Source organism: Oncorhynchus keta, chromosome 29, assembly GCF_023373465.1.
Source record: "Oncorhynchus keta strain PuntledgeMale-10-30-2019 chromosome 29, Oket_V2, whole genome shotgun sequence".
Classification (NCBI taxonomy): Eukaryota; Metazoa; Chordata; class Actinopteri; order Salmoniformes; family Salmonidae; genus Oncorhynchus; species Oncorhynchus keta.
The window spans coordinates 24,415,052-24,439,774 of NC_068449.1; the positions used below are offsets into that span (position 1 = coordinate 24,415,052).

Here is a 24,723-nt window from a genome sequence, read left to right on the forward strand (position 1 = left end):
CATTGAAAGTTGCTTTGTAGCATAAAAGTCTTAAATAATATGAAGATCATTGAGTACACTTTTTTAGCACTTTAGTCAAATGCATGTATATTTTTTATTTAACTAGGCAAGTCAGTTAAGAACAAATTCTTATTTACAATGACGCTAACCCGGACGACGCTGGGCCAATTGTGCACCGCTCTATGGGACTCCCAATCACAGCCGGTTGTGATACTGCCTGGAATCAAACCAGGGGTCTGTAGTGACACCTTTAGCACTGAGGTGCATTGCCTTAGACCGCTGCACCTCTCTGGAATGAAATAGTACAATGTTTGTCTTAAAGACAAATAATGCATTTACATTTTAGTCATTTAGCAGACACTCTTATACAGAGCAAGTGCATACATTTATTTATTTATACATTTATTACTTTCGTCTTTAAATCTCATGACTCAAAATATGGAAATGCATGAAAATAAGTAAAGGAATAGGCATCCAGCCCATTGCTCTTCTCTCTTTGCTAACAACACTAGGAATGTATCCTCTATATACACAACTATAGGCACTGGCCAGTTTAAATTACTAAAATAATATTTACAGTATCTAGGCATACAGACATCCTTTCAAATTCATATATTAAATACAAATATATATAATATGTATTATTGCATACATATTTTACTAATAGTTTAATTAGCCATAGCGATTGTTCAGACAGTAATTCTACTTATGTTCCACTACAAGCTTATGTGCAGTAAGAGTCACCTTAGAGATCTGATGCTTATGGGCCTTTTGAAATGCAAACACGTATGGTTAGGAAAAACTGTTTTCAGGAGAGCCAGAGTTGTTTTCATCTATATCTAATCTTACAGTTAATGACTATATAAGGTATTGTCTAACCTCTGAGGGAGGAGCACACAGTTGTAACATAGTAGAGAAAGTTTTTTTTAAATCGAACAGGGGGACTCTGAACACAAATGCACAAAACAGTCCATTGAGTGGTGGTGGACATGGAAAAATGGTCCCGGATACACTTTGTACTGTATGTTTGGGTAGACCTTGTCAAAATGGTGTGATGGGAGCTAGAGTGCTGGTAGCAGAGGATATTTGGCAAAGGGGCTCAGTCAATCTCCATCTCTGCTGAAGGAGGCTTGGTCTGGTTGCTACCCTTTGCCACTCCCCTCCCGCCAGCTCCTTGCCTTGGGCTGTTATGGGCCCCGTTGCTCTCGTCATTCTCCTCTGACACGTCATCTGCTTTGGGCTTCGGCCGGTTGACAACTGGGTTGCATACTTCATCCAGTTCCTAAAGTATAGGTATATGTGGAAGATAGGTGGATGCAGTATTAGTAAAATAATCAGTACCTTGTGACGATGGGCCAATAGTATGTCATATGGTCAAATCATTCACACTTATCACACACCTGTATTTTGGAAATTATGTCTGCTACTTTGACGACTGGGTCCTGGGCGATGGTGAGTTGGCTCTGGGCATTCATCTTGCTGTTTATCCAGGCCATGCTTTCATTTAAACACTTCTCCACGTTTCTCATCTCCTCAGCATTCAGATGCTGGTAACGCTCATCCTGAGTGTAGATAGGAAACAAAACAATTAGAGGTGGCACACCTCTGTCTCATTAAGTAAATCACCTTGTCTATGCCCTCACAAACAAATCAATTAATAAAAATGTCACAGATGGTTTATTACATACATCCTGGGTTAAACCCAGAGACAGACTAAGTCACAATAGTGTCACAATTGCTCAATTACTTTACTTTGACAATGACCTAACTAGCTTTGAAAAGTGTGTACAGGCCCCAGAGGACTGATAAGACTAAACAAGGAAATCAGAGGTGTCCTGCATATGGAATAGGAAAGTAATTAGCACAATCCCAACAGAGCAGCGGTGTACAGTCGTGGCCAAAAGTTTTGAGAATGACACAAATATTAATTTTCAAAGTCTGCTGCCTCAGTTTGTATGATGGCAATTTGCATATACTCCAGAATGTTATGAAGAGTGATCAGATGAATTGCAATTAATTGCAAAGTTCCTCTTTGCCATGCAAATGAACTGAATCCCCCAAAAACGTTTCCACTGCATTTCAGCCCTGCCACAAAAGGACCAGCTGACATCATGTCAGTGATTCTCTAGTTAACACAGGTGTGAGTGTTGACGAGGACAAGGCTGGAGATCACTCTGTTATAATGATTGAGTTCGAAGAAGCGCCAAGGTGAAGAAGGCTTCAGGGCGCCCAAGAAAGTCCAGCAAGCGCCAGGACCGTCTCCTAAAGTTGATTCAGCTGCGGGATCTGGGCACCACCAATACAGAGCTTGCTCAGGAATGGCAGCAGACAGGTGTGAGTGCATCTGCATGCACAGTGAGGCGAAGACTTTTGGAGGATGGCCTGGTGTCAAGAAGGGCAGCAAAGAAGCCAAATTCTGACAAACTCCAAGCATTGATTATGCAAGAATGGGCTGCCATCAGTCAGGATGTGGCCCAGAAATTAATTGACAGCATGCCAGGGCAGATTGCAGAGGTCTTGAAAAAGAAGGGTCAACACTGCAAATATTGACTCTTTGCATCAACTTCATGTAATTGTCAATAAAAGCCTTTGACATTTATGAAATGCTTGTAATTATACTTCAGTATTCCATAGTAACATCTGACAAAATATATCTAAATACACTGAAGCAGCAAACTTTGTGAGAATTTATATTTGTGTCATTCTCAAAACTTGACTGTAGTAGTTCACAGAGAAATAGAGGTATTGTAAATGGGCTCAGCTTCATTTCACTGCATCTCACACTGAGCTTTAAAGGCGCTGCATGGTCAATCTGACGTCTGCATTGGTCATGCAGCATTTACATTTACATTTACATTTAAGTAATTTAGCAGACGCTCTTATCCAGAGCGACTTACAAATTGGTGCATTCACCTTATGACATCCAGTGGAACAGCCACTTTACAATAGTGCATCTAAATCTTTTAAGGGGGGGGGGGGGGGGAGAAGGATTACTTTATCCTATCCTAGGTATTCCTTAAAGAGGTGGGGTTTCAGGTGTCTCCGGAAGGTGGTGATTGACTCCGCTGTCCTGGCGTCGTGAGGGAGTGTGTTCCACCATTGGGGAGCCAGAGCAGCGAACAGTTTTGACTGAGCTGAGCGGGAACTGTACTTCCTCAGTGGTAGGGAGGCGAGCAGGCCAGAGGTGGATGAACGCAGTGCCCTTGTTTGGGTGTAGGGCCTGATCAGAGCCTGGAGGTACTGAGGTGCCGTTCCCCTCACAGCTCCGTAGGCAAGCACCATGGTCTTGTAGCGGATGCGAGCTTCAACTGGAAGCCAGTGGAGAGAGCGGAGGAGCGGGGTGACGTGAGAGAACTTGGGAAGGTTGAACACCAGACGGGCTGCGGCGTTCTGGATGAGTTGTAGGGGTTTAATGGCACAGGCAGGGAGCCCAGCCAACAGCGAGTTGCAGTAATCCAGACGGGAGATGACAAGTGCCTGGATTAGGACCTGCGCCGCTTCCTGTGTGAGGCAGGGTCGTACTCTGCGGATGTTGTAGAGCATGAACCTACAGGAACGGGCCACCGCCTTGATGTTAGTTGAGAACGACAGGGTGTTGTCCAGGATCACGCCAAGGTTCTTAGCGCTCTGGGAGGAGGACACAATGGAGTTGTCAACCGTGATGGCGAGATCATGGAACGGGCAGTCCTTCCCCGGGAGGAAGAGCAGCTCCGTCTTGCCGAGGTTCAGCTTGAGGTGGTGATCCGTCATCCACACTGATATGTCTGCCAGACATGCAGAGATGCGATTCGCCACCTGGTCATCAGAAGGGGAAAGGAGAAGATTAATTGTGTGTCGTCTGCATAGCAATGATAGGAGAGACCATGTGAGGTTATGACAGAGCCAAGTGACTTGGTGTATAGCGAGAATAGGAGAGGGCCTAGAACAGAGCCCTGGGGGACACCAGTGGTGAGAGCGCGTGGTGAGGAGACAGATTCTCGCCACGCCACCTGGTAGGAGCGACCTGTCAGGTAGGACGCAATCAAGCGTGGGCCGCGCCGGAGATGCCCAACTCGGAGAGGGTGGAGAGGAGGATCTGATGGTTCACAGTATCGAAGGCAGCCGATAGGTCTAGAAGGATGAGAGCAGAGGAGAGAGAGTTAGCTTTAGCAGTGCGGAGCGCCTCCGTGATACAGAGAAGAGCAGTCTCAGTTGAATGACTAGTCTTGAAACCTGACTGATTTGGATCAAGAAGGTCATTCTGAGAGAGATAGCGGGAGAGCTGGCCAAGGACGGCACGTTCAAGAGTTTTGGAGAGAAAAGAAAGAAGGGATACTGGTCTGTAGTTGTTGACATCGGAGGGATCGAGTGTAGGTTTTTTCAGAAGGGGTGCAACTCTCGCTCTCTTGAAGAAGGAAGGGACGTAGCCAGCGGTCAGGGATGAGTTGATGAGCGAGGTGAGGTAAGGGAGAAGGTCTCCGGAAATGGTCTGGAGAAGAGAGGAGGGGATAGGGTCGAGCGGGCAGGTTGTTGGGCGGCCGGCCGTCACAAGACGCGAGATTTCATCTGGAGAGAGAGGGGAGAAAGAGGTCAGAGCACAGGGTAGGGCAGTGTGAGCAGAACCAGCGGTGTCGTTTGACTTAGCAAACGAGGATCGGATGTCGTCGACCTTCTTTTCAAAATGGTTGACGAAGTCATCTGCATTTACGGTGATATGGTCTGTGCAGAAGTCAGGGCATTCATATTTATTGTGCTTCGCCGAGCAGTGCAGAGCTGTTGTGAAGGAAGTTGTCAAGGAAGTGAGTTTGTGTTTATACAGGAACTCGCGCCCTCACCTACGGTCAACCGTTCAAGACAGTGCGGAGCTATACGGAGCCCTCCGCATTGTTACAAGATCTGAGAGGCTCACAGCGATGCAGTACTGCGTACCTCTGGAGGCTCCGCAACTGCGTCACACCATCCATATGACGCCTCTGACCACTTTTTCTGATCAAGCATAAATTGTCTCTTAGTGTCTTATACTGAGCTGTAATGACATCACTCCACAGAAACTATGTTCCCAATGAGGAGCAAAACCATTTTAATCATAGAATGGGTTAAATGTTTCTAAAGTGTGAGGGGGTTCGATGAATCCCACCCAGGCGCCTGTGTAGATGTATTATGCAATGGCTGAAAGTTGATTGCGTTCGATTTGGAACCAGGCTGCCTCCTGGGCGCGAGCCAGGTGCCCCGCTCTGTCTGATGGTGAAGTCGGCTTAAAACAAAAGTGATGTAATTAAGCACATGCAGTACTTAATAGGATTCTTTGTTTTCCCACGAAAAAGTGATTGTTTTTGAGAAAAACAGTTTATCTGTCTTCTCAATGAAAACTAATTTGAAAATGCAAACATTTATTTTATGGAAAAGAGGTGTATGTTTCTGGAAGTTGCACCATACTGCCTTGTTGACAACATGACCAAGCAGCACATATTACTGTTCCATTTGAGAAGCGCATTCCTCCCTCCCCGCTATCGCCTGATGACGGGCCATTGCCCAGTTCAACACGGGCAGCGTAAAATAACTCCCTCAATGCCTTTCAGTACTATCCAAAAAACTAAGAGATCTCAAAGATGCTCAAGGATGAAAGGATGTTGAACTATAAGATAAAAAGATTCCAGTTTTACCTTCTGTTTATAAAGCTCCACAGCCTTCATATAAAGTTGGATCTTCTTGCCCATCTCTTCAAATGCCCTCGGCCTGTCTTCCTGCTCCCTGTGCCTGTCATGAACGGGCTGGGCAAACCTCTGGAAAAGGACATCAATCAAATAAATCGCTCAAATCAAGTCACGTTCCTAAACCTTCAGGCTGTTCACCTAAATGCCCCAAATATATTTGTTTATTCTTCATGTTTCTTTCTCCTGATTTCAGAACTGCTATAATAGCAGACTGGTGCAGGCAGAGGCTAGAAATATAAATCCTTTATGCTAAATAAACATTAACCTTGAGATCTTCCAGCTTGTCCACATAGACCTGTTTGTCTTGGTCCTCTCCATCCTCATAAAGCCAGTTCTCTGTGTCCTCGAGCATCAGTGTCAGACGATTACTGTCCTTTTTGAAAGGTGAGAAAGGCCAAAACAGGTATCAGCAAACACATAATGTATTGCAAAGACTTATTCTGTGTTCAATGTGGCCGTATTTATTTCTTTGTTAAAAGGAAACTGTTCATCTAGGTTCTTACCTCCTCTGTGGTGTACTTCTCATAGATGCCACACAGTTTGTCCCGCAGGTCGTACACATACTCCTCCACAGCATTCTTAGCATCATTCCTCTCTTTCTCCAGCTTATCCTGGACGATCATCTGGCCCTGAGGGACACAGAGAGGAAGAGACAAAGTGAGACACGTGTAACAGAGGACACAGTAGGACACTCTCACATGCCATAAGCTCACAACACAGCTAGCTTGAAATGTCACCGATGGAGCTATCCAATGGGTACCTTTTGTATAGCTCCAATAATTAGCATCTTTTCAAGGAGGGCTGTCATGTGTGCTGTGAAGCAGAGGATCAAGCCCGGTATGGGGACAGGGACAGTGAAGGAGGCTAAACTGTTAGCAGCACACTGACATCGGCAACAATGAGAGCCAAAATCAGCCTTCCGCTTCCTCTAATACCCACTCCCAGGCGGCCACACAGAAATATAGGGCACGTTAGCTACATCATCTGCCAGTTTTGAAGAAGTGTACAACATAGATAAAATGTGAATGAGACAACTAATGTAGAACATGCCTTTACAGTTCCAAAGCTGCAGATGATTCATCTTCCTACAGAAACCCTTACTACTTGTGTTTTATGTCTTTGAACTAAACAAGGCAGGTAAGTTTTACATTACGGAAAGTCTTTTCTCTTGGTTCGATGAGAATCTGACTCAGCTGCTGGGGAGTCGGGGCCTTCAGAGTGACTTACCTCATACTCCACAAAGTCATTGAGCACCCCCCTGTCCAGCTGTCTGATGGTATTGGCCAGAATCGGAAGGTCAGTGCTTTTCACTTTTACTTTAGGCTTGCTTCCCCCTGATGCTGGGTCCTGCTTCTCACCAGGGACTCCGTTCTTTGTTGGGAAATTTAAAATGTTTTATGCTTCACAAGACATAAAAGTTGAAGTGTAATTATAGTTTCGTATGATTCAAGGACTCACCTTACTGCAGGAGCTGGCGTCCTCATTCAGCTGGTCCCCCTGGCCTTGACCCTCCTGGTCTACCTGCATTTTAGTCTGCGACAGTAGGACACTCTCACAGCAACATCACCTGAATCTTAAAATCAACGCTTGGCTGCTCTCCTGCTCTAATTACAGTAGCTTTGACTTATGGAACACCTTAGTAATGTAATTAATAATGTTACACCTACGTCTATATAAATCAGCTTACTTCAAGCAGCACACCCCTCCTGTTAACGTAATCAAACTATCTACTATTCAAGGATGCCAATTAGAATGTTATAATCTGTATGAGTAACACATTCAAATACACTGACATACTGATCATATCAAAGGAGTGGAGGATGATTTTTATAGCAGACACAGGCACAGCACAGCCTATGAAGGATAGAGCTATGAAGACGTGGAACGTATTTTCAACTTAATAGCTATTCCACTGGCTCCATGTATCCTTTGGCGTCACACACTGCCAAGCCCGGTTATACAAACATACGCATTCTCTCAGGCTCAATGTGATGAACCTTAATGAGACCAGTGCTCCACAGATGAGACCAGACCACAAAACCTCCCACATATAGTTCATATCGTTATAGATGTCATCTTCAATGGGAGGAAAGGGGTGCAGCTTCAAGAGCCAGGAATAGAGAGAAAATGGACTTGAGTAAATATAACCACACAGGTAAAGACATGAAGTCATATCAGTGCTCTATGTCTTAGACATAAGACATTCAAATGGGAAGATTAAACAACGGCTTCTTTGACATGCGTTCTTAAATCTTAAAATAGAGTGAAATTCAGGTGAAAACTTCACACTCATTCTCTTTCCGTTACCTGGTCCTCTGGCCTTCCTTCATTCTGCACAGTGGCGTCCATGTCCATCTGAACATCCTCTCCTTCACCCTTCTGCTTCTCGATCAGGGAGGCGCTGGAAACACTGAAGATGCCATGCACGTTTATGCGCACTTTGACCTTCACTTTGGAGCTGTTTCCATCAGGCTGGGGCACCACATTCTGGACAGAAAAATGCCCTGAGAAAGCCAGAGAGGAGGAGGCAGGTGGAGAGACATTCAAATGTCACACCTGATGGAGTCACATGAAATTACACAAACACACTGGAGAATTGACAGGGGAAGGAGGATGAGATCTGATTAGCTAGTCATTGCGCTTCTTTCAAACTGAAATCGCACCTGAGAGACCCCCTTATAATACACACATACTCTCACAGACACACACACAGCTCTGCCCTGTAAATGACTCCCGTGAGTCATAGGGACGCAATGTTCCATGGGAAATTTAAGCCTGTCCTAATTATCAGCCAGGTGGGAGACCCCCACTATATGGTTTAAATGTTCGTCATCAGGTAGGCCACCAAGAAACAATTGCAAATGGCCAACCACAGGACAGACATATAGTAGCTGTCTTGTAAGGGGATCTCAAGGCAGAAGAGCTCAGTGCCAGCCAGGGTGTAACAGCTAAATATTTTACGTTCAGTGAGACCCCCTTCCAATTCCTTGAACAGGTACATCAAAGATGAAAGAAGACCTCTATGAACTGCAGAGGGCTTAGTTGAATAAGCAGGTGTACCTATCCTGATGTCTGGGTAAGGCAGCTCTTGTGGGAGGCTGTAGAATGCTTCCAAGTCAAAGGGCTCGTCCTTGTGGAAGGTGATGACTTTGGAGAAGGGTGCTGCATGGTTCTTACTGTACACCTCACATTCTCTGTAGAACAGACAGTGGTGTTGAATGAGGACCTGGAAATCCCTGTGTTGTAATGTCTTCGCATCTTATTACAAACAACACAGTACCCACAAATGAACGTTTCTTTCTATAGAGCCAGCTCAGTATGTGCCCTTACCCGACTCCATCTTCCGTGGGGGACTTCCAGCGTAGGGTTATGGGAAAGGGAACCACATCAGTGATGGAGAATTCACGCACCTTAAACGCTGGGGACAGAATTGCACACTACACACACACATAAACAAACACACACCAAAACAAGGACACAAACACACAATCACTTTGTTACACACCAAATATTCCAGCAAATTATTCATCAGCTGCCTATAAAATAGATGGCTGAGGTTTCAAACACTGTAAGAGGAGAGGGAGGTGAGCACCTGAAGAGCGCAGCCCCGTGCCACAGCCTCATCTGCGTTGAGTGTGGTGCTGACATCTTTGCCAAAGAACTTGGAGATTCTCTCTTTAATGGAAGGAATCCTGGTGGCTCCTCCTACCACCTCCACTGCATAGATCTCATCCCGGCTCAGCTCTGACACAAAACACACACACACACACACACACACACACACACACACACACACACACACACACACACACACACACACACACACACACACACACACACACACACACACACACACACACACACACACACACACACACACACACACACACACACACACACACACACACACACACACAGGGTCAAATAATACATTTTCTGTTTTACTATTGAATTAAAATGTACTGCCTCTATAACTGAATGTTCATCAACTAAATCAAATTAGATTTGATAAAAATGACATACTTGATTGTTCAATAACTGCTTTCAATGGCGCCTCTACTCTCATCAAGAATGGGGCACACAGTTCTTCAAACTGGACTCTGAAAAAGAAAAGAAAGGGGAAAGTGGAATGATTATTATTGCATATACATCTCTATAGGAAGCTAAACAAAGGAGTCACAAATCCATATGTGTACCTGTTCATCTTGCCTGTCACATCAATGTCATTCATGAAGCACTCAATGTTAATGGGAAGGTCAGAGCAGTTGGCACTCATCAACTTCTTCAGTTTCTCGCACTCCTGCGACAGCCGCAGAATAGCCCTGGGGTTCTCCCTCACGTTGAGCTTGTACCTTGCCTTGAACTCCTCGCAGAAGTGCTCCACAAGTACCTCATCAAAGTTACGCCCGCCCAGGTAGGGATCAAAGGCTGTGGCCAGTACCTGGTTAATTGACCAGACAATTAGGGGTTACATTTTTTTTTTTTCACCTTTATTTAACCAGATAGGCTAGTTGAGAACAAGTTCTCATTTGCAACTGCGACCTGGCCAATATAAAGCATAGCAGTGTGAACAGACAACACAGAGTTACACATGGAGTAAACAATTAACAAGTCAATAACACAGTAGAGAAAAAAAAAGAGAAGAGATAAAGAAAAATACAGGTGAGAAATAGTGATAAATAGTGATAGACTGCCTCTGCTACTTTAGGAAGAAGAACCCACCTTAAGTTTGCCTTTGTTGAAGGCTGATATGGAGACTTGGAATGATGAATGTCCCAGGTCCACGAACACCACATTCCGTGGCTTCTCATCTGGGGTGGGCAGGTCCTGCTTGTAGATCCCATAGGCCAGGGCCACTGCCATTTAGAAACAACAAATTGAGACAGACACTCTAATGCAGGGTTCCTCAAAAAGAGGCAAACTTTGTAAAAAAAATCAATCAAATAAAAACAATGTTCTTGGACATAAAAGACTGTACAATCACCAGGAAATGAGCGTAAAGGGATTTTAATTGAGGAAATATTTTCCTAAGTATTCCCATGCATAAATAGAGGCATACTACTTTGAGTCCGCAAGACACGTCTTTGTACTATGGGGAGTGAGGCTTCTACTCCCTTGCCCCTCCTCTAAGGATTGCTCTCCCTGACCATCTGTGAGCCGCTCCATCAACTTGAACTTCTAAAACGGGTCTTGAAACACATTTCTACAGACTATTTTATAGTCCTAATCTGCAATGTCATTTTAGCACCTAGCCTACTATTGCTATGCCCTGATTCTAAATGTATGATGTTTTTATTGTATTTTGTTTTATTATCATTATTTGTTTTGAGCTTTGAGAACACTAATGAAAAGCGCTATACAAATGAAATGTATTCGTTTTATTATTATTATTACATGTGATCGTATCCCAATGTAATCAAGATTTGAAATTATTTTGTTTTTGTCGAATACTATATCTGTTTGGAGTTTCTTGCAGTCAATTTGCAGTGTACAAATAATGTATAACTATGTTCCGGCCCCCCGACCATCCGCTCAAGAAAAGAATCAGCCAGCGGCTGAATGTAATTGGGGACACCTGCTCTAACCCTACACCACTGCATGAATAAGAGCATTTTAGTGGATGGAAATTACTAGAAGCAATGTATGTTTTATCAAGTCATTTTGGTCGCCTAAACCTAATATAACGTAATAGGTTACCTAGTGGTTAGAGTGGTTCGAATCCCCAAGCTGTCAAGGTGGAAAATTTGGCAATGTGCCCTTGAGCAAGGCACTTAACCCTAATTTGCTCCAGAGGTGCTGTACTACTACGGTAACCCTGTAAAACAACACATTTCAATGCACTTTCCCAGTGTATGTGACAATAAAATATATATTTTTTTATACAATGATATGTTTGTGCAGCTTATAGGCCTATACATTGATCCTACAAAGGGCATTTTCAAGTACACTTTGTGAATGTCAGTGCCTGCTGATTACAGGTGGGAAAACAACGACTTGAAAAACAGCTGTCTCTAGGGAACTCCAGCCTATTTTGGGATAATGATATTCCTAAACAACTAAAGTTGTTGGTGGAAATAATGTGAAACAATTAAATACACATGAATGATTTAGACAACTACCACCAATAAATCTCCAGTGGAGGCTGCTGAGGGGAGGACGGCTCATAATAATGGCTGGAACGGAGCAAATGGAATGGTATCAAACACATGGAAACCATGTTTTTTATGTATTTGATACCATTCCACTAATTCCGCTCCAGCCATTAACACGAGCCCCTCCTCCCAAACTAAGGTGCTACCAACCTCCTGTGCTATAGACATATCCATCACAGAATATGACCTTGATGACTCTGTGGGATTCACTGACCTGCCGTGGTGTCATTGATCAGACGCAGACAGTTCAACCCTGCAATTTGGGTGGAGTCCATCACAGACCTCCTCTCTGCATCGGTGAAAAAACTTGGGACCTGTGAAACAAAACTCTTGTTAGAAAATTATACATTTGAAATGGGATGAAAAAAACGACTTTGGCTAATATCAAGGTATAGTCACGTGTAGCATATTGATACTACGTTGACTAGTTTCATTTGCAGTGTTTTACAGGATATATATATTGTTGTCACTCACAGAGATCACACAGTCCACAACTGGCTTCTTCAGAGAGCTCTCAGAAGTTTCCTTCAGCTTGGTCAGCAACATTGCTGTTACCTGCTCAATTGTGAACACTTTGTCCTCATCCAGGTAACGGACCTATGAATGGGACACAGTTTTAGTTGAGACTATTTAGACAATATGAAAACCAGCTGAAACCAGAGGAGGTTTGATGGTGTCAGTGCTGGTTAAAAAAGATGGTTTGGAGGTCAAACACGTTGGAAAATACAAACAATTGAGCAAAATAACAACAGTAATTTACATGATGACAATGGAGCTTGGGGTGATGGAGCTAAAGGGAACATATTCCAAATGGAGTGCAGTGAAAAGGGAACACAGTGGAAAAGTCTACAGTGGTGTTACCTTGATTCCAGTGTTGCCACTGGCCAGCTTGTGCAAGCTGTAAGGCAACTTGGGTTTCTCCCCCTGGACATATGGGTCGTCAAACGCTCTGCCATGGAACTTCTTGAAGCCATGGACTGTGTTTTTAAAATTGGTTATAATCTGAAATAAATCGTTTTTTTTAGTCATGTGATCTGATGCTGACCAATTTGACCATTTCCAAAAAAGTAGTGATCTTCAAAATTACATTTGCACAATAATACTACTACATTATAAAAACTGTTCTCATTTGATCATCTTACTTGACCCTTGGCTGCATTTCCAATGGTTCGGTTTTTGGAGGCCAGAGACACCCAAGCCCTGGGGAACCAAAACAAATAAACACATCAAAAATATAATATAGGCCTAATGGTTAATAGTAGGCAATGGAGGTTGAACATCTGCAGATTATTAAGTGAATTTCTATGAAGAAACGACAAATTAGGACAGTAAGACAGAACAGTTCACCTTCAAAGTGTAAGGAAGATCCGCATTTAAAATATCACTTTTTAAACTAATTTAACTGACTCACTTCCTCCATCAGCTCATTGCATTGTCTTGCTGACACAGAGTGATCCAGGTTCCTTGAATGGAAGGCTCAATTCCGTCAACTGGTATTGAAGGTCTTACTCTGCTCCACCTACCCATCTTCCCCCTCCTTCTCCTCCTCATCAAATTAATTTTATAAGAGCTGTACACTGCAATGCTATGTTATGTCTGAGGTTATGCCCAATTGGCATTGTGATTGTGGGCTATGCAGTTGGTCTGATGTCAGATGTTAAGTTATTTGGAAAATGAGTTGTGAATGAGGCTGAGCAAGAACATCCTGTAATAAAAACCCAGGTCATTACATTCCTTCTCACTCACGCAGAGTATTGGTGCACCTTGCATAGTGGCCTGTTAGGAGGAGCAGGGGAAGATTGCAGTTTTGAGAGGAATTGGTGTAAACTAAATGCCAATGTATTCACAGTCACCTAATCCAATGTCATAACATTTGTGTGTGATAGTCATTTTCACATACGCTACATACAGTAGGCCTACAAGCAGCCCATCTATAGCCTATATTTACCTTGTACAAATGATTCTGTCCATATGGGAATTTGTCATACAGTACTTTCACGTCTGAGAGCAAAAATGTATGACAGCAGTCAATTCCCAGCAAATGCAATGACACTCGCAAGAAATAAAATGAGCTATACATTTAGATGATGCGCTTTGAATAAAAAAGTACAACACAACAAAGCTTACTTGAAAACTAGAGTAATGCAGGGATATTCATTTTAAAAAAACTATATGAGATGAGATTTAATACAATATATTTTAACACTGAACAATTTGGTCAATGTCGATATAGGCTATGACGATGCATTAAATATCATATCACAGAATATGATCGAAAAGTGTCAAATGAAACTAAAAAGGCCACATTCCAAGCACTACGTAGACGGCTGCAATTATTAAGAGGTCATTAGGTAAATGAACATGCAACAAAGACTTCTGACAATGGAGACGTTATAACGTAGTAATAACCAAAACTGCAAATATTACTATAAATTTACATGGAAGAAAAAACACAACCCAATGTCATGTCATCCAAAATGTAAAATATTCATCATAACACACGAAGCATCCATTGTTGGAGCATTTGTTTTATCACTACGCCATCAGGGTATGCTACAGCGAGCATCCAGTCACAAACATTATGTAGAAAAATCACATTCTATATATAAGATGTCAATGGTATACTTACGGTGTACATCTGTCGCTGTATTCATTGGCAATGGTTTCAATCCCGCCGCTTCTCGCAACAGCAATGTAACAATTTTGGAAACCCACATCAATACCTACTACTGACATAATGAGTGTAGCTGTTAGTTTGCGCAATTTTCCGTAACGATTGACATTTGACACCTTTCCAATGAGAAAATAAAATATTCCACTATGCGAGACTGTAGGCTATTTTAAATGATTTATTTCGTTTTCAGCATATATTTGAGACAGTTTGCTCTTATATTTCTAACTGAATTAGGCTACTAGCTATTATGTAAGGCAAATCTTTATAGCCAACTCACTCAACCTCATCCCAGGGAGGAAAAATGTCCACAGGATTCTCTCAATTTCAATCGTAACAACCGGTAATCCAAGCAAACATGCGCAAAGAGCAGTCGCGAATGCCTCTAGAACCCGCCCTCTGCTATCTGTTATTGGTTACATGTCACCAAAGGTGAATTTGATTGGTGCGACAGAGCATCTACGAAAGAAAAATCTAGAAATCCTTGAAAGAAAAATCTAGAAATCCTAGAAAGAGAACCAGACTTTACATCATGAGTGACAGTGTAGGTAGGGCATTGTCTGCTGGTATAGGGATAAGTGAAGTTTGCCATGAGAAGCATGCCATTAGGCAAAATGTAAATGCAATTTGCAGACCACTACATATAGTTTGGCTACTGGTGTAAATTATTACAGTATAATAATTATTTCCACTACCTGTCCTTAATATCAGGGGCACAATTTTGGTTTTAGAAGTGGGGGGGACATAATATTATTATTATATATTTTTTATCCAATTGGATATACACTCCAAACAGACTACCATACAGCTCCAAGGCATCAACATGGTTCTAAAGCACACTGTTGCCTCGTTTTGTATCACATTCCATTGATAACACTGTGGCGGATAAAACACAATTTCAGTATGTGGGGAGGACATGTCCAGATTACAGATTGCACAATATAAATGTAAAGATAATTTCCGATTAAACCCACATATGCAGAGTTCACCGTGAATGCAGCGTTACGAAGTCCCTGCCGATGACTGTTATCAGTGTAACGGATGTGAAACAGCTAGCTAGTTAGCGGTGGTGCGCGCTAAATAGCGTTTCAATCGGTGACGTCACTTGCTCTGAGACCTTGAAGTAGTGGTTCCCCTTGCTCTGCAAGGGCTGCGGCTTTTGTGGAGCGATGGGTAACGATGCTTTGAGGGTGACTGTTGACGTGTGCAGAGCGTCCCTGATTCGCGCCCAGGTCGGGGCGAGGGGACGGACATAAAGTCTACACTGTTACATTGATGCTGTTGGCCCGGATCACTGGTTGCTGCGGAAAAGGAGGAGGTCAAAAGGGGGGTGAGTGTAACGGATGTGAAATGGCTAGCTAGTTAGCGCGCTAAATAGCATTTCAATCGGTGACGTCACTTCATCTGAGACCTTGAAGTAGTGGTTCCCCTTGCTCTGCAAGGGCCACGGCTTTTGTGGAGCGATGGGTAACGATGCTTCGTTGGTGACTGTTGTCTGTGTGCAGAGGGTCCCTGGTTTGTGCCCGGGTCGGGGCGAGGGGACGGACTAAAGTTATACTGTTACATCAGCACCTCACAACCATGAGCTGCACACTCCACTCCCCATCTCCCATGACCTGAGCCTCAGAGTCTAGGCGGTACCATAAACCTGCCTCTCAAACTCTCTCTGACCTGTGTGACCTGATATGTTTCTAGGAAGGTTTACTAGGGGGCCAGACATCTACCATTTGTCTTGATTATACAGGTCACAATATACTTGCAGTCTCCCTCAGGCAGTGGCAGAGAGCAATATTGTTTTGTCTGCCTGTCAACAACTGGACTCATTCATATCTCTGGACTTGTGGGACAGTGTGCATGCCCAAAAACCACAACCTTTCTCACTTTTCACCCCCATGTACACTACCGTTCAAAAGTTTGGTGTCCCTTAGAAATGTCCTTGTTTTCGATAAAAAAGCAAATATCTTTGTCCATGAAAATAACATCAAATTGATCAGAAATACAGTGTAGACATTGTTAATGTTGTAAATTACTATTGTAGCTGGAAACGGCAGATTTTTTATGGAAAATCTACATCGGCGTACAGAGGCCCATTATCAGCAACCCTCACTCCTGTGTTCCAATGGAACGTTGTGTTAGCTAATCCAAGTTTATAATTTTAGAAGGCTAATTGACCATTAGAAAACCCTTTTGCAATTATGTTAGCACAGCTGAAAACTGTTGTTCTGATTAAAGTAGCAATACAACTGGCCTTCTTTATACTAGTTGAGTATCTGGAGCATCAGCATCATCATGAGTCGGAGTCCCCGGGGCACAACTGAGCAAGAGGACAAGTACATTAGAGTGTCTAGTTTGAGAAACAGACGCCTCACAAGTCCTCAACTGGCAGCTTCATTAAATAGTACCCGCAAACACCAGTCTCAACATCAACAGTGAAGAAGCGACTCCGGGATGCTGGCCTTCTAGGCAGAGTTCCTCTGCCCAGTGTCTGTCTTCTTTTGCCCATCTTAATCTTTTCTTTTTATTGGCCAGTATGAGATATGGCTTTTTCTTTGCAACTCTGACTAGAAGGCCAGAGGCCCGGAGTCGCCTCTTCACTGTTGATGTTGAGACTGGTGTTTTGCGGGTACTATTTAATGAAGCTGCCAGTTGAGAACTTGTGAGGCGTCTGTGTGTGTCAACTCTTGGGTTGCCTTATTCCCCTCTAACTGGGGGTGGTGTCAGTGTGTCACAAACCAGTAAAATAGTAGAGGTGGGTCTCTCTCTTTCATGCATTCTCTGCTAACGCGTAACATTGCCTTTAAATTTCAATCACGCTGTAACGCAGAACTTCCACGATTATGGATTGAATAGAGCCCCTAGTGTCATGTCATCATTCATGATACAAATATGTAGGTGTAACAGTATAGCTTCCGTCCCTCTCCTCACCCCTACCTGGGCTCGAACCAGGGACCCTCTGCACACATCAACAACCGCCACCCTCAAAGCATCGTTACCCATTGCGCCACAAAAGCCACGGCCCTTGCAGAGCAAGGGGAACAACTACTTCAAGGTCTCAGAGCTAGTGACGTCACCAATTGAAACGCTATTAGCGCACACCACCGCTAACTAGCTAGCCATTTCACATTGGTTACATAAGCCTAGCCTAGCATGCCTCAATGTTCATACATACCAAAGCCAAAAGTATTATGGAGGCTGTAAACAAATCAATCAAAGCTCAAGAACACTGTCGTGGACTACAGAATATGCGTTGAGCAAAATGTGTTCTGGCCTAAATTGAACAGGTGCAGCCTTTAGGTACACAAGGTATGAAACTGGTACCAAAGAGAGAACAGTATTTCCAAAGATCTGTTTGCAACAGAATCGGATTAATGACGCCCCAGTCCTTAGTTTTAGTTTGCGCTCATCATGTCACTGTCCATGGTGCTGAATGTGTACCTGCGGCTTCTACCAAAAGTATGTGGACACCTGCTTGTCGAACTTGTCATTCCAAAATCATGGGCATTAATATGGAGTTGGTCCCCCCTTTGCTGTAATAACAGCCTCCACTCTTCTGGGAAGGCTTTCCACTAGATGTTGGAACATTGCTGCAGGGACTTGCTTCCATTCAGCCACAAGACCATTAGTGATGTCGGGCACTGATGTTGGGCGATTAGGCCTGACTTGCATTTGGTGTTCCAATTCATCCCAAAGGTGTTTGATGGGGTTGAGGTCAGTGCAACAGTCTGGGCAACCATTTGATTAGATGTGCAGGAGTCTTATGGCTTGGGGGTAGAAGCTGTTTAGAAGCCTCTTGGACACCTGTAATCTATGGCTTCTGGTTGGGGTATGTGCGTACCGTCACTGTGGGGACGACGTCATCAGCGCAGTTATTGATGAAGCCAGTGACTGATGTGGTGTACTCCTCAATGCCATCGGAGGAATCCCAGACTGCCCCCATTCTCATCGACTGGGCTGTAGTGGAGCAGGTTGAGAGCTTCAAGTTCCTTGGCGTCCACATCACCAACAAACTAACATGGTCCAAGCACACCAAGACAGTCATGAAGAGGACATGACAAAGCCTATTACCACTCAGGAGACTGAAAATATTTGGCCATAAGACTCCTGAACAACTAATTAAAGGGCTACCCATACCCCTCTTTCACGCTGCTGCTACTCTGTGTTCATTATCTATATATGGTCACTTTAACTCTACCTACATGTACATATTACCTCAATTACCTCTAACCGGTGCCCCTGCACATTGACTCTGTACCGGTATCCCCTTTATATATCCTCGTTATTGTTACTTGACTGTTGCTGTTTAATTATTTGTTACTTTAATTTTATATTTTTTGCTTAACACTTCTTTTTCTTAAAACTGCGTTGTTGGTTAAGGGCTTGTAAGTACGCATTTCACTCAAATCTACACCTGTTGTATTCTGCTCATGTGACAAATAAAATTAGATTTGACAGAATCACGACTCAGGATATGACGCAGACACAGGAGGCGGATGATTCTGTTCTCAGAATATTTATTATAACAAAGGAGCAGGTAATAGGGCAGGTAGAGGCTCGTAGTACAAGGCAGAGTCTAAAAGGGACAGAACCGCAGGCCGAAAGGTCGGAACCGGGAAGACTCGAAAACAAGAACATGTTTCACACGGAAACCAAGCTAGGACAATTTGACAAGACAGAAAACGCAGTATAAATACACAGGGATAATTGGGAAAATAGGAGACACCTGGCGGGGGGTGGAGACAAGTACAAGACATGTGAAACAAAACAAATCATATTAGTCACATGCGCTGAATACAACAGGTGTAGTAGACTTTACAGTGAAATGCTGACTTACGAGCCTCTAACCAACAATGCAGTTTTAAAAAATACGGATAAGTAATAAAAGTAACAAGTAAAGATCAGCGTGTGACAGTTAGCGTACATCTACCTCGCCTATCTCTGATTTAGTTATATGCTTTGTCCAGGGTCTATTGATTTAAGTAGACGTACGACCTTATCCTTTTATTCATCATTTAGAAATATTTAATAAACTAGCGCAACAAGTTTCATGCCCACAGGACGCATATACGTTTTGACCGCATTTCCCCGTACTTGGCGTATGTATGTGCTTCGCTTTTCATCTTGCTAAAAACGAACTAGTTGGAGTCTGTGTGTGTACTTTTGTTTGTACCTCGCCACAGTGAAACAATGTACAGGTAGAACATATTGAACGCATATGGTACACATAACGCACCGTAGCCGAGCGCGGCACCCCAACGTAGCGTTCCGGACTGCTCTATTGAAAATGAATGACTTCCGCCAAGTACGTAAATAGTTTGATGCATCTGATTGACATCGTAGGGCAGTGGTGTAAAAATACTTCAAAGTACAATTTAAGTAGTTTTTAAAAATATATATCTTTACTATATATTTTTAACTACTTTTATTTCACTACATTCCTTAAGAAAATATTACTTTTTACTACATACATTTTCCTTGACACCCAAAAGTACTTGATACATTTTGAATGCTTATCAAGACAGGAAAATACTCAAATTCTCGCACTTCAACCGAATATCCCTGGTCATGCCTCTGATCTGGCGGACTCACTATATGCCAAATGCTTTGCCAAATGGCAGCTGGTTTGCTTAATATAAGGAATTTGAAATTATTTATATTTTTACATCTGATACTTAAGTATATTTTAAACCCAATACTTTTAGACTTTTAGTCAAGTAGATTTTACTGATGGACTTTTACTTGAGTCATTTTATATTAAGGTATCTTTACTTTTTTTACTCAAGTATGACAGTTGGGTACTTTTCCCCATCACTTCAGTAGGGTGGAGCATTGACGTATTGGAACGTGGCCTGGGAGGCGAAGTGGCGTAGCTTGGGATCCGAAAGTGGTAGAAGGTGTATGTTGTGTTCTGTATTACCAGTTTAGCTAGGCTAGCTGACGTAATCGTTGTAATGAAAATGGGACTGTTCGGGAAAACACAAGATAAACCACCAAAAGACTTGGTAAGTGAAGGCTTCTGGTGAGGGGCGACACGAGCTTGACAGCTAGCTAAACAACTCATTCTAAGCTAGGTACAGAACCTAACAGCTAGGCTAGCGTGCTCTGTTTATTTATGGTACTGTAACAAGGGCGACGTTTATCCAATACCTTTCATCACGATCTCCGTCTTATTTAAACATGAATCGAATAACCTCATATTGTAATGTAGCTAGCTAACGTTTACGACGGTAGTTTGCGAGTTAGCTAACGTAAGCCAATTGTTGCTAACATTACCATTTCAGTTTGATTGTTAGCTACACAGTAGCTAACTTGCTAGCTAGTTTATGGCCTTCAATATAAGTCGTGCTTGTTTGCTAGCTACTTGCATTGGAATCATTTGTAGCCTATATTTACAAACTTTATTCCCCCAAATGCTATGGCTGCTGGCCTGTTGCTCATTTACACTCTAGCAGCCAGCACCATCTTTGGATGTAAACAAACGACCATCAATCTAACGTCATTCACTGTACATGGTTGTACTTCAAATTCACACGAAAGAAGAAAAAATTGTTTACACGTCATTTCCTTAAGCTTGACAGTGAATGACACATCTGAGTGTAATATTTGACTAGTGATTTGTTGAAGCTTAATTCACTTGTTTCTGTCATTTAAGGTAAATGAATGGTCACTCAAAATCAGGAAAGAGATGAGAGTGATTGACAGACAAATTCGAGGTGAGAAGAAGTACTTTAAGGCTACTTTAAGGCTATGTGAAGCCTAGTCCAATATTGGTTTAAGAATGTCAGAGAGCAAAAACAATACACTATAATAAAAAAAGCTGCTGTCAAACTTCTGTCATGTTCTACATTAGTTTGTTATATTACATTATATTAGTGGTCTCTCATTGTTCCTCTTCTATCTCAGACATTCAGAGGGAGGAGGAGAAGGTAAAGAGATCCATCAAAGATGCTGCTAAAAAGGGACACAGGGACGTATGTGTGGTTCTTGCAAAAGAGATGGTCCAGTCGAAGCGTGCAGTCAGCAAACTTTATGCCTCCAAAGCCCAAATGAACTCTGTACTCCTCAGCATGAAGAACCAGCTTTGTGAGTGTGAAGGAAACTACTGATGTAGCATCACCAGTTACAAAATGCCCAGGATAAGTTAATTTGATGACAAATGAATAGAAATGCTTTGTAACACCGGAAGCTAGTAGGGGTGCAGAGTTTTTCCTGGTCAGGCCAAGTGGTCAAGTCATGGCCCTAATATGAATATGTACTGCACATGTAATATGCTGCGTGTTACATTACAAAGGGGTGGTGTCTGGTATGTGACTGCTGTTATTTGTCCAGCTGTATTGCGTGTAGCTGGCGCCCTTCAGAAGAGCACAGAGGTCATGAAAGCCATGCAGAGCTTAGTGAAGATCCCAGAGATCCAGGGCACCATGAGGGAGTTGTCCAAGGAGATGATGAAGGTCAGTGACATATCCGCTGACACACTGTGGCCTCTGTGTTACTGTTGGGTACATAAATCCATCATTGCTCATGTGCATTGCTCTATTGCTGCCTCGTCACGTACCGGTGTGAAACCCTCTTTAGAGAGACTCAGGGAAGCCGTCCAGTTTTGAACCACTGCTACGATCCGAAGCTACAAGCATACAATTCATATAACCAACAATATTATGCACGATGTTCAAATTTATATTGAAGAATAAATTAGTAAATATTGTTTGATTATTGATATAACCTTTTGGTGCTGTGTATGTCCCACAGGCTGGTATCATAGAGGAGATGCTGGAGGATACCTTTGAAAGCATGGAGGATGATGAGATGGAGGAGGCAGCAGAGGCAGAAGTTGATAGGATCCTCTTTGAGATCACAGCAGGTAAAGATTGTCCTTCTGGCAATGAAACTGGTCTCAAAACGTTGTTTGGGACTGTAAATGTTCACCTGTCTGGTGGGGGCTGATGGTAAAAAATGTAATGTTGTACATGCTGACCCCTGGTGGTTTGTTCCATATTAGGCGCCCTTGGCAAAGCGCCTAGCAAAGTCACAGACGCCCTACCTGAAATGGAGCCTCCTGCCGCAGCCTCAGAGGATGAGTCGGAGGAGGACATTGAGGAGATGCAGTCCAGACTGGCAGCCTTAAGGAGCTAAGATTGAGCTTTGACTGCTTTTAGTCCCATTAAAGTATTTTTGCCTGCTCAAGTATGAACAAAAACAAGTTTGGTCTAGGGTTAATCTAGTCTCTTCTCAAACATATTGTCTCTTTCTTTCACATTATTGTTTATGATTCGCTTTGGGCTGAGAACTTTTGAATGCTTAGGGCTAACTAACATATCAGATCTGTTCTTATGAAAGTTGGCTTTTATGACCTTACAGATAATCTGGGTAAACCCAGAAATCACCCAAAGTGTGGTGACTGTATACCTACCCAATGTTGCGAAAATCTATATTAATCCCAAGATCGCTGAAAGAATGCTCATGCCTATCTAAAGTGATGAGTGTGGTCTGATTATTTTGGGGAAGCTGAGGCTTCATCCTGCAATAGGGTGGATTAACCACCCACTGGGCGAAAACCGGTTGAATCAACGTTGTTTCTACATCTAATCAATGAAATTACGATGAACCAACATAGAATAGACGTCGAGCTGACGTCTGTGCCCAGTGGGCGGAGACTTACTCTGAGCCGCTCACTGACATATCTAATCCGTAATGGAAATGTCTTGCTCTACATTGCGACATTAAATGAGTGACTCATCAAATTTTAGTGTTCATGAAACTTTAATCCATCACTACTCTGATCTAGTTCTGAAATCTAAAATGTAAAACAATATACACTGAGTATACCAAACATTAGCAACACCTTCCTAATAAGGAGTTACACCCCCCTTTTTCCCTCAGAACAGCCTCAATTTGTCGTGGCATGGACTCCACAAGGTGTTGAAAACATTCCATGCTTCCCACAGTAGTGTCAAGTTAGCTGGATGTCCTTTGGTTGCGGGACTATTCTTGATTCACACGGGAAACGGTTGAGCATGAAAAACCTAGCAGCATTGCAGTTCTTGACACAAACTGGTGTGCTTGGCACCTACTACCATACCCTGTTCAAAGGCACTTCAATATTTTGTCTTTCCCATTCACCCTCTTAATGGCGTACATACACAATCCATGTCTCAATTGTCTTAAGGCTTAAAAATCCTTATTTATCTTGTCTCCTCCCTTAATCGGAACTGATTGAAGTAGATTTAACAAGTGACATTAATAAGGGATCATAGCATTCACCTTGTCAGTCTGTCACGGAAAAGCAGGTGTTCTTAATGTTTTGTACAATCAATGTGTTTAATTTACTTTCAGCATTTGAAACACAGGATCTAAAAAGCAAAGTTATCTGTACAGTGCATATATCTATTTTCTTTATATAATGTTGTTTGGAGGGGTAAAAAAAGGAATGCAAATTCTAACCGATTTTGGATGTCAGAATCATGCTTCTTTAACTATTGTTGGCCTCAAAGTCCTTAAATTTGTTCTGCTTATTCAGTAAAAAATCTGATTGGTTAGTCTCATTTCAGATCCTGTGTGTTATGGGTTGTTTTTTTTCTGTGCATACTTTTGTTTTTTATGTGGCCAGGAAATTATGGAAATAAACATGAATGATTTTACTGTTGCCTGGCCTCTCAATACTTGAATGTTACCTGAAAGTTCAGGAAACTGGATGAGTAGGATGAAAGGGAAAACGTGAACAAATGTGTGTTTCGTTCGGTTGGTAGGTCACTTTACTTTTGTTGTTTTATTTTATGGGAAAGAGCAACATCTGTGAAAACACATTCAGGAGAGAGAGTCTTAGAGCGAAACAGTGCATCTTTCATCTGGGTTGCTTTTCCCTTGGCTTCAAAGGGATTAGCTTTATAACCAAATGTAACCAAACCCTATCTCTGTCCTCTGTTGATGTAGGTTACCAGTCCAAAAAAGCACTTTCTCATGTTTTAGGAAAAACTTCCCGAAATGATTTACAAGCCTCAACTAATGGCAGTGGATTATATTGAATTACTATTGTTTCTGAAATTGAGCATTTTACAGGTGTATTGCAATCATAGTATACTATTGAGATGTTTAATCCAGACTGCTTCCTCCATGCTATCAGGGATCCTTGGGATGTTTCAACTCTGAAGTTAACCTGATTGAAGTTTAAATGTTAAATGGTGAGTTTAGGCTAGTGACTTCTCAATGATTC

The 24,723-nt window shown here is 42.6% G+C and overlaps 2 protein-coding genes across 3 annotated transcripts; one reads left to right on the plus strand and one right to left on the minus strand.

Moving 5' to 3' along the window:
• Positions 1 to 373: 373 nt before the first annotated feature.
• On the minus strand, positions 374 to 14,863 carry LOC118362553 (heat shock 70 kDa protein 4L-like). Its single transcript, XM_035742974.2, has 19 exons — positions 14,475 to 14,863; positions 12,988 to 13,045; positions 12,707 to 12,847; positions 12,320 to 12,442; positions 12,060 to 12,159; positions 10,416 to 10,549; positions 9,890 to 10,134; positions 9,717 to 9,793; positions 9,286 to 9,437; positions 9,024 to 9,130; positions 8,754 to 8,887; positions 8,001 to 8,197; positions 7,152 to 7,226; positions 6,921 to 7,064; positions 6,197 to 6,322; positions 5,959 to 6,066; positions 5,643 to 5,762; positions 1,401 to 1,562; positions 374 to 1,282 (listed from the first exon to the last, which is right to left on the minus strand). Exons 1-19 carry the CDS (start codon positions 14,579 to 14,581, stop codon positions 1,100 to 1,102), a joined length of 2,493 nt encoding a protein of 830 aa, XP_035598867.1. The 5' UTR covers positions 14,582 to 14,863; the 3' UTR covers positions 374 to 1,099.
• An 884-nt stretch (positions 14,864 to 15,747) lies between these two features.
• On the plus strand, positions 15,748 to 24,151 carry chmp3 (charged multivesicular body protein 3). 2 transcript variants are annotated; one of them, XM_052486282.1, is made up of 6 exons: positions 15,748 to 15,846; positions 21,166 to 21,226; positions 21,417 to 21,596; positions 21,843 to 21,964; positions 22,263 to 22,374; positions 22,513 to 24,151. In XM_052486282.1, the coding sequence occupies exons 2-6, from the start codon at positions 21,199 to 21,201 to the stop codon at positions 22,644 to 22,646; spliced, it is 576 nt and encodes a 191-aa protein (XP_052342242.1). In that variant the 5' UTR covers positions 15,748 to 15,846; positions 21,166 to 21,198; the 3' UTR covers positions 22,647 to 24,151. The 2 variants fall into 2 exon arrangements, with proteins under 2 accessions (XP_052342242.1, XP_035598868.1); XM_035742975.2 differs by lacking the exon at positions 15,748 to 15,846 and adding an exon at positions 20,331 to 20,515.
• Positions 24,152 to 24,723: the final 572 nt, after the last annotated feature.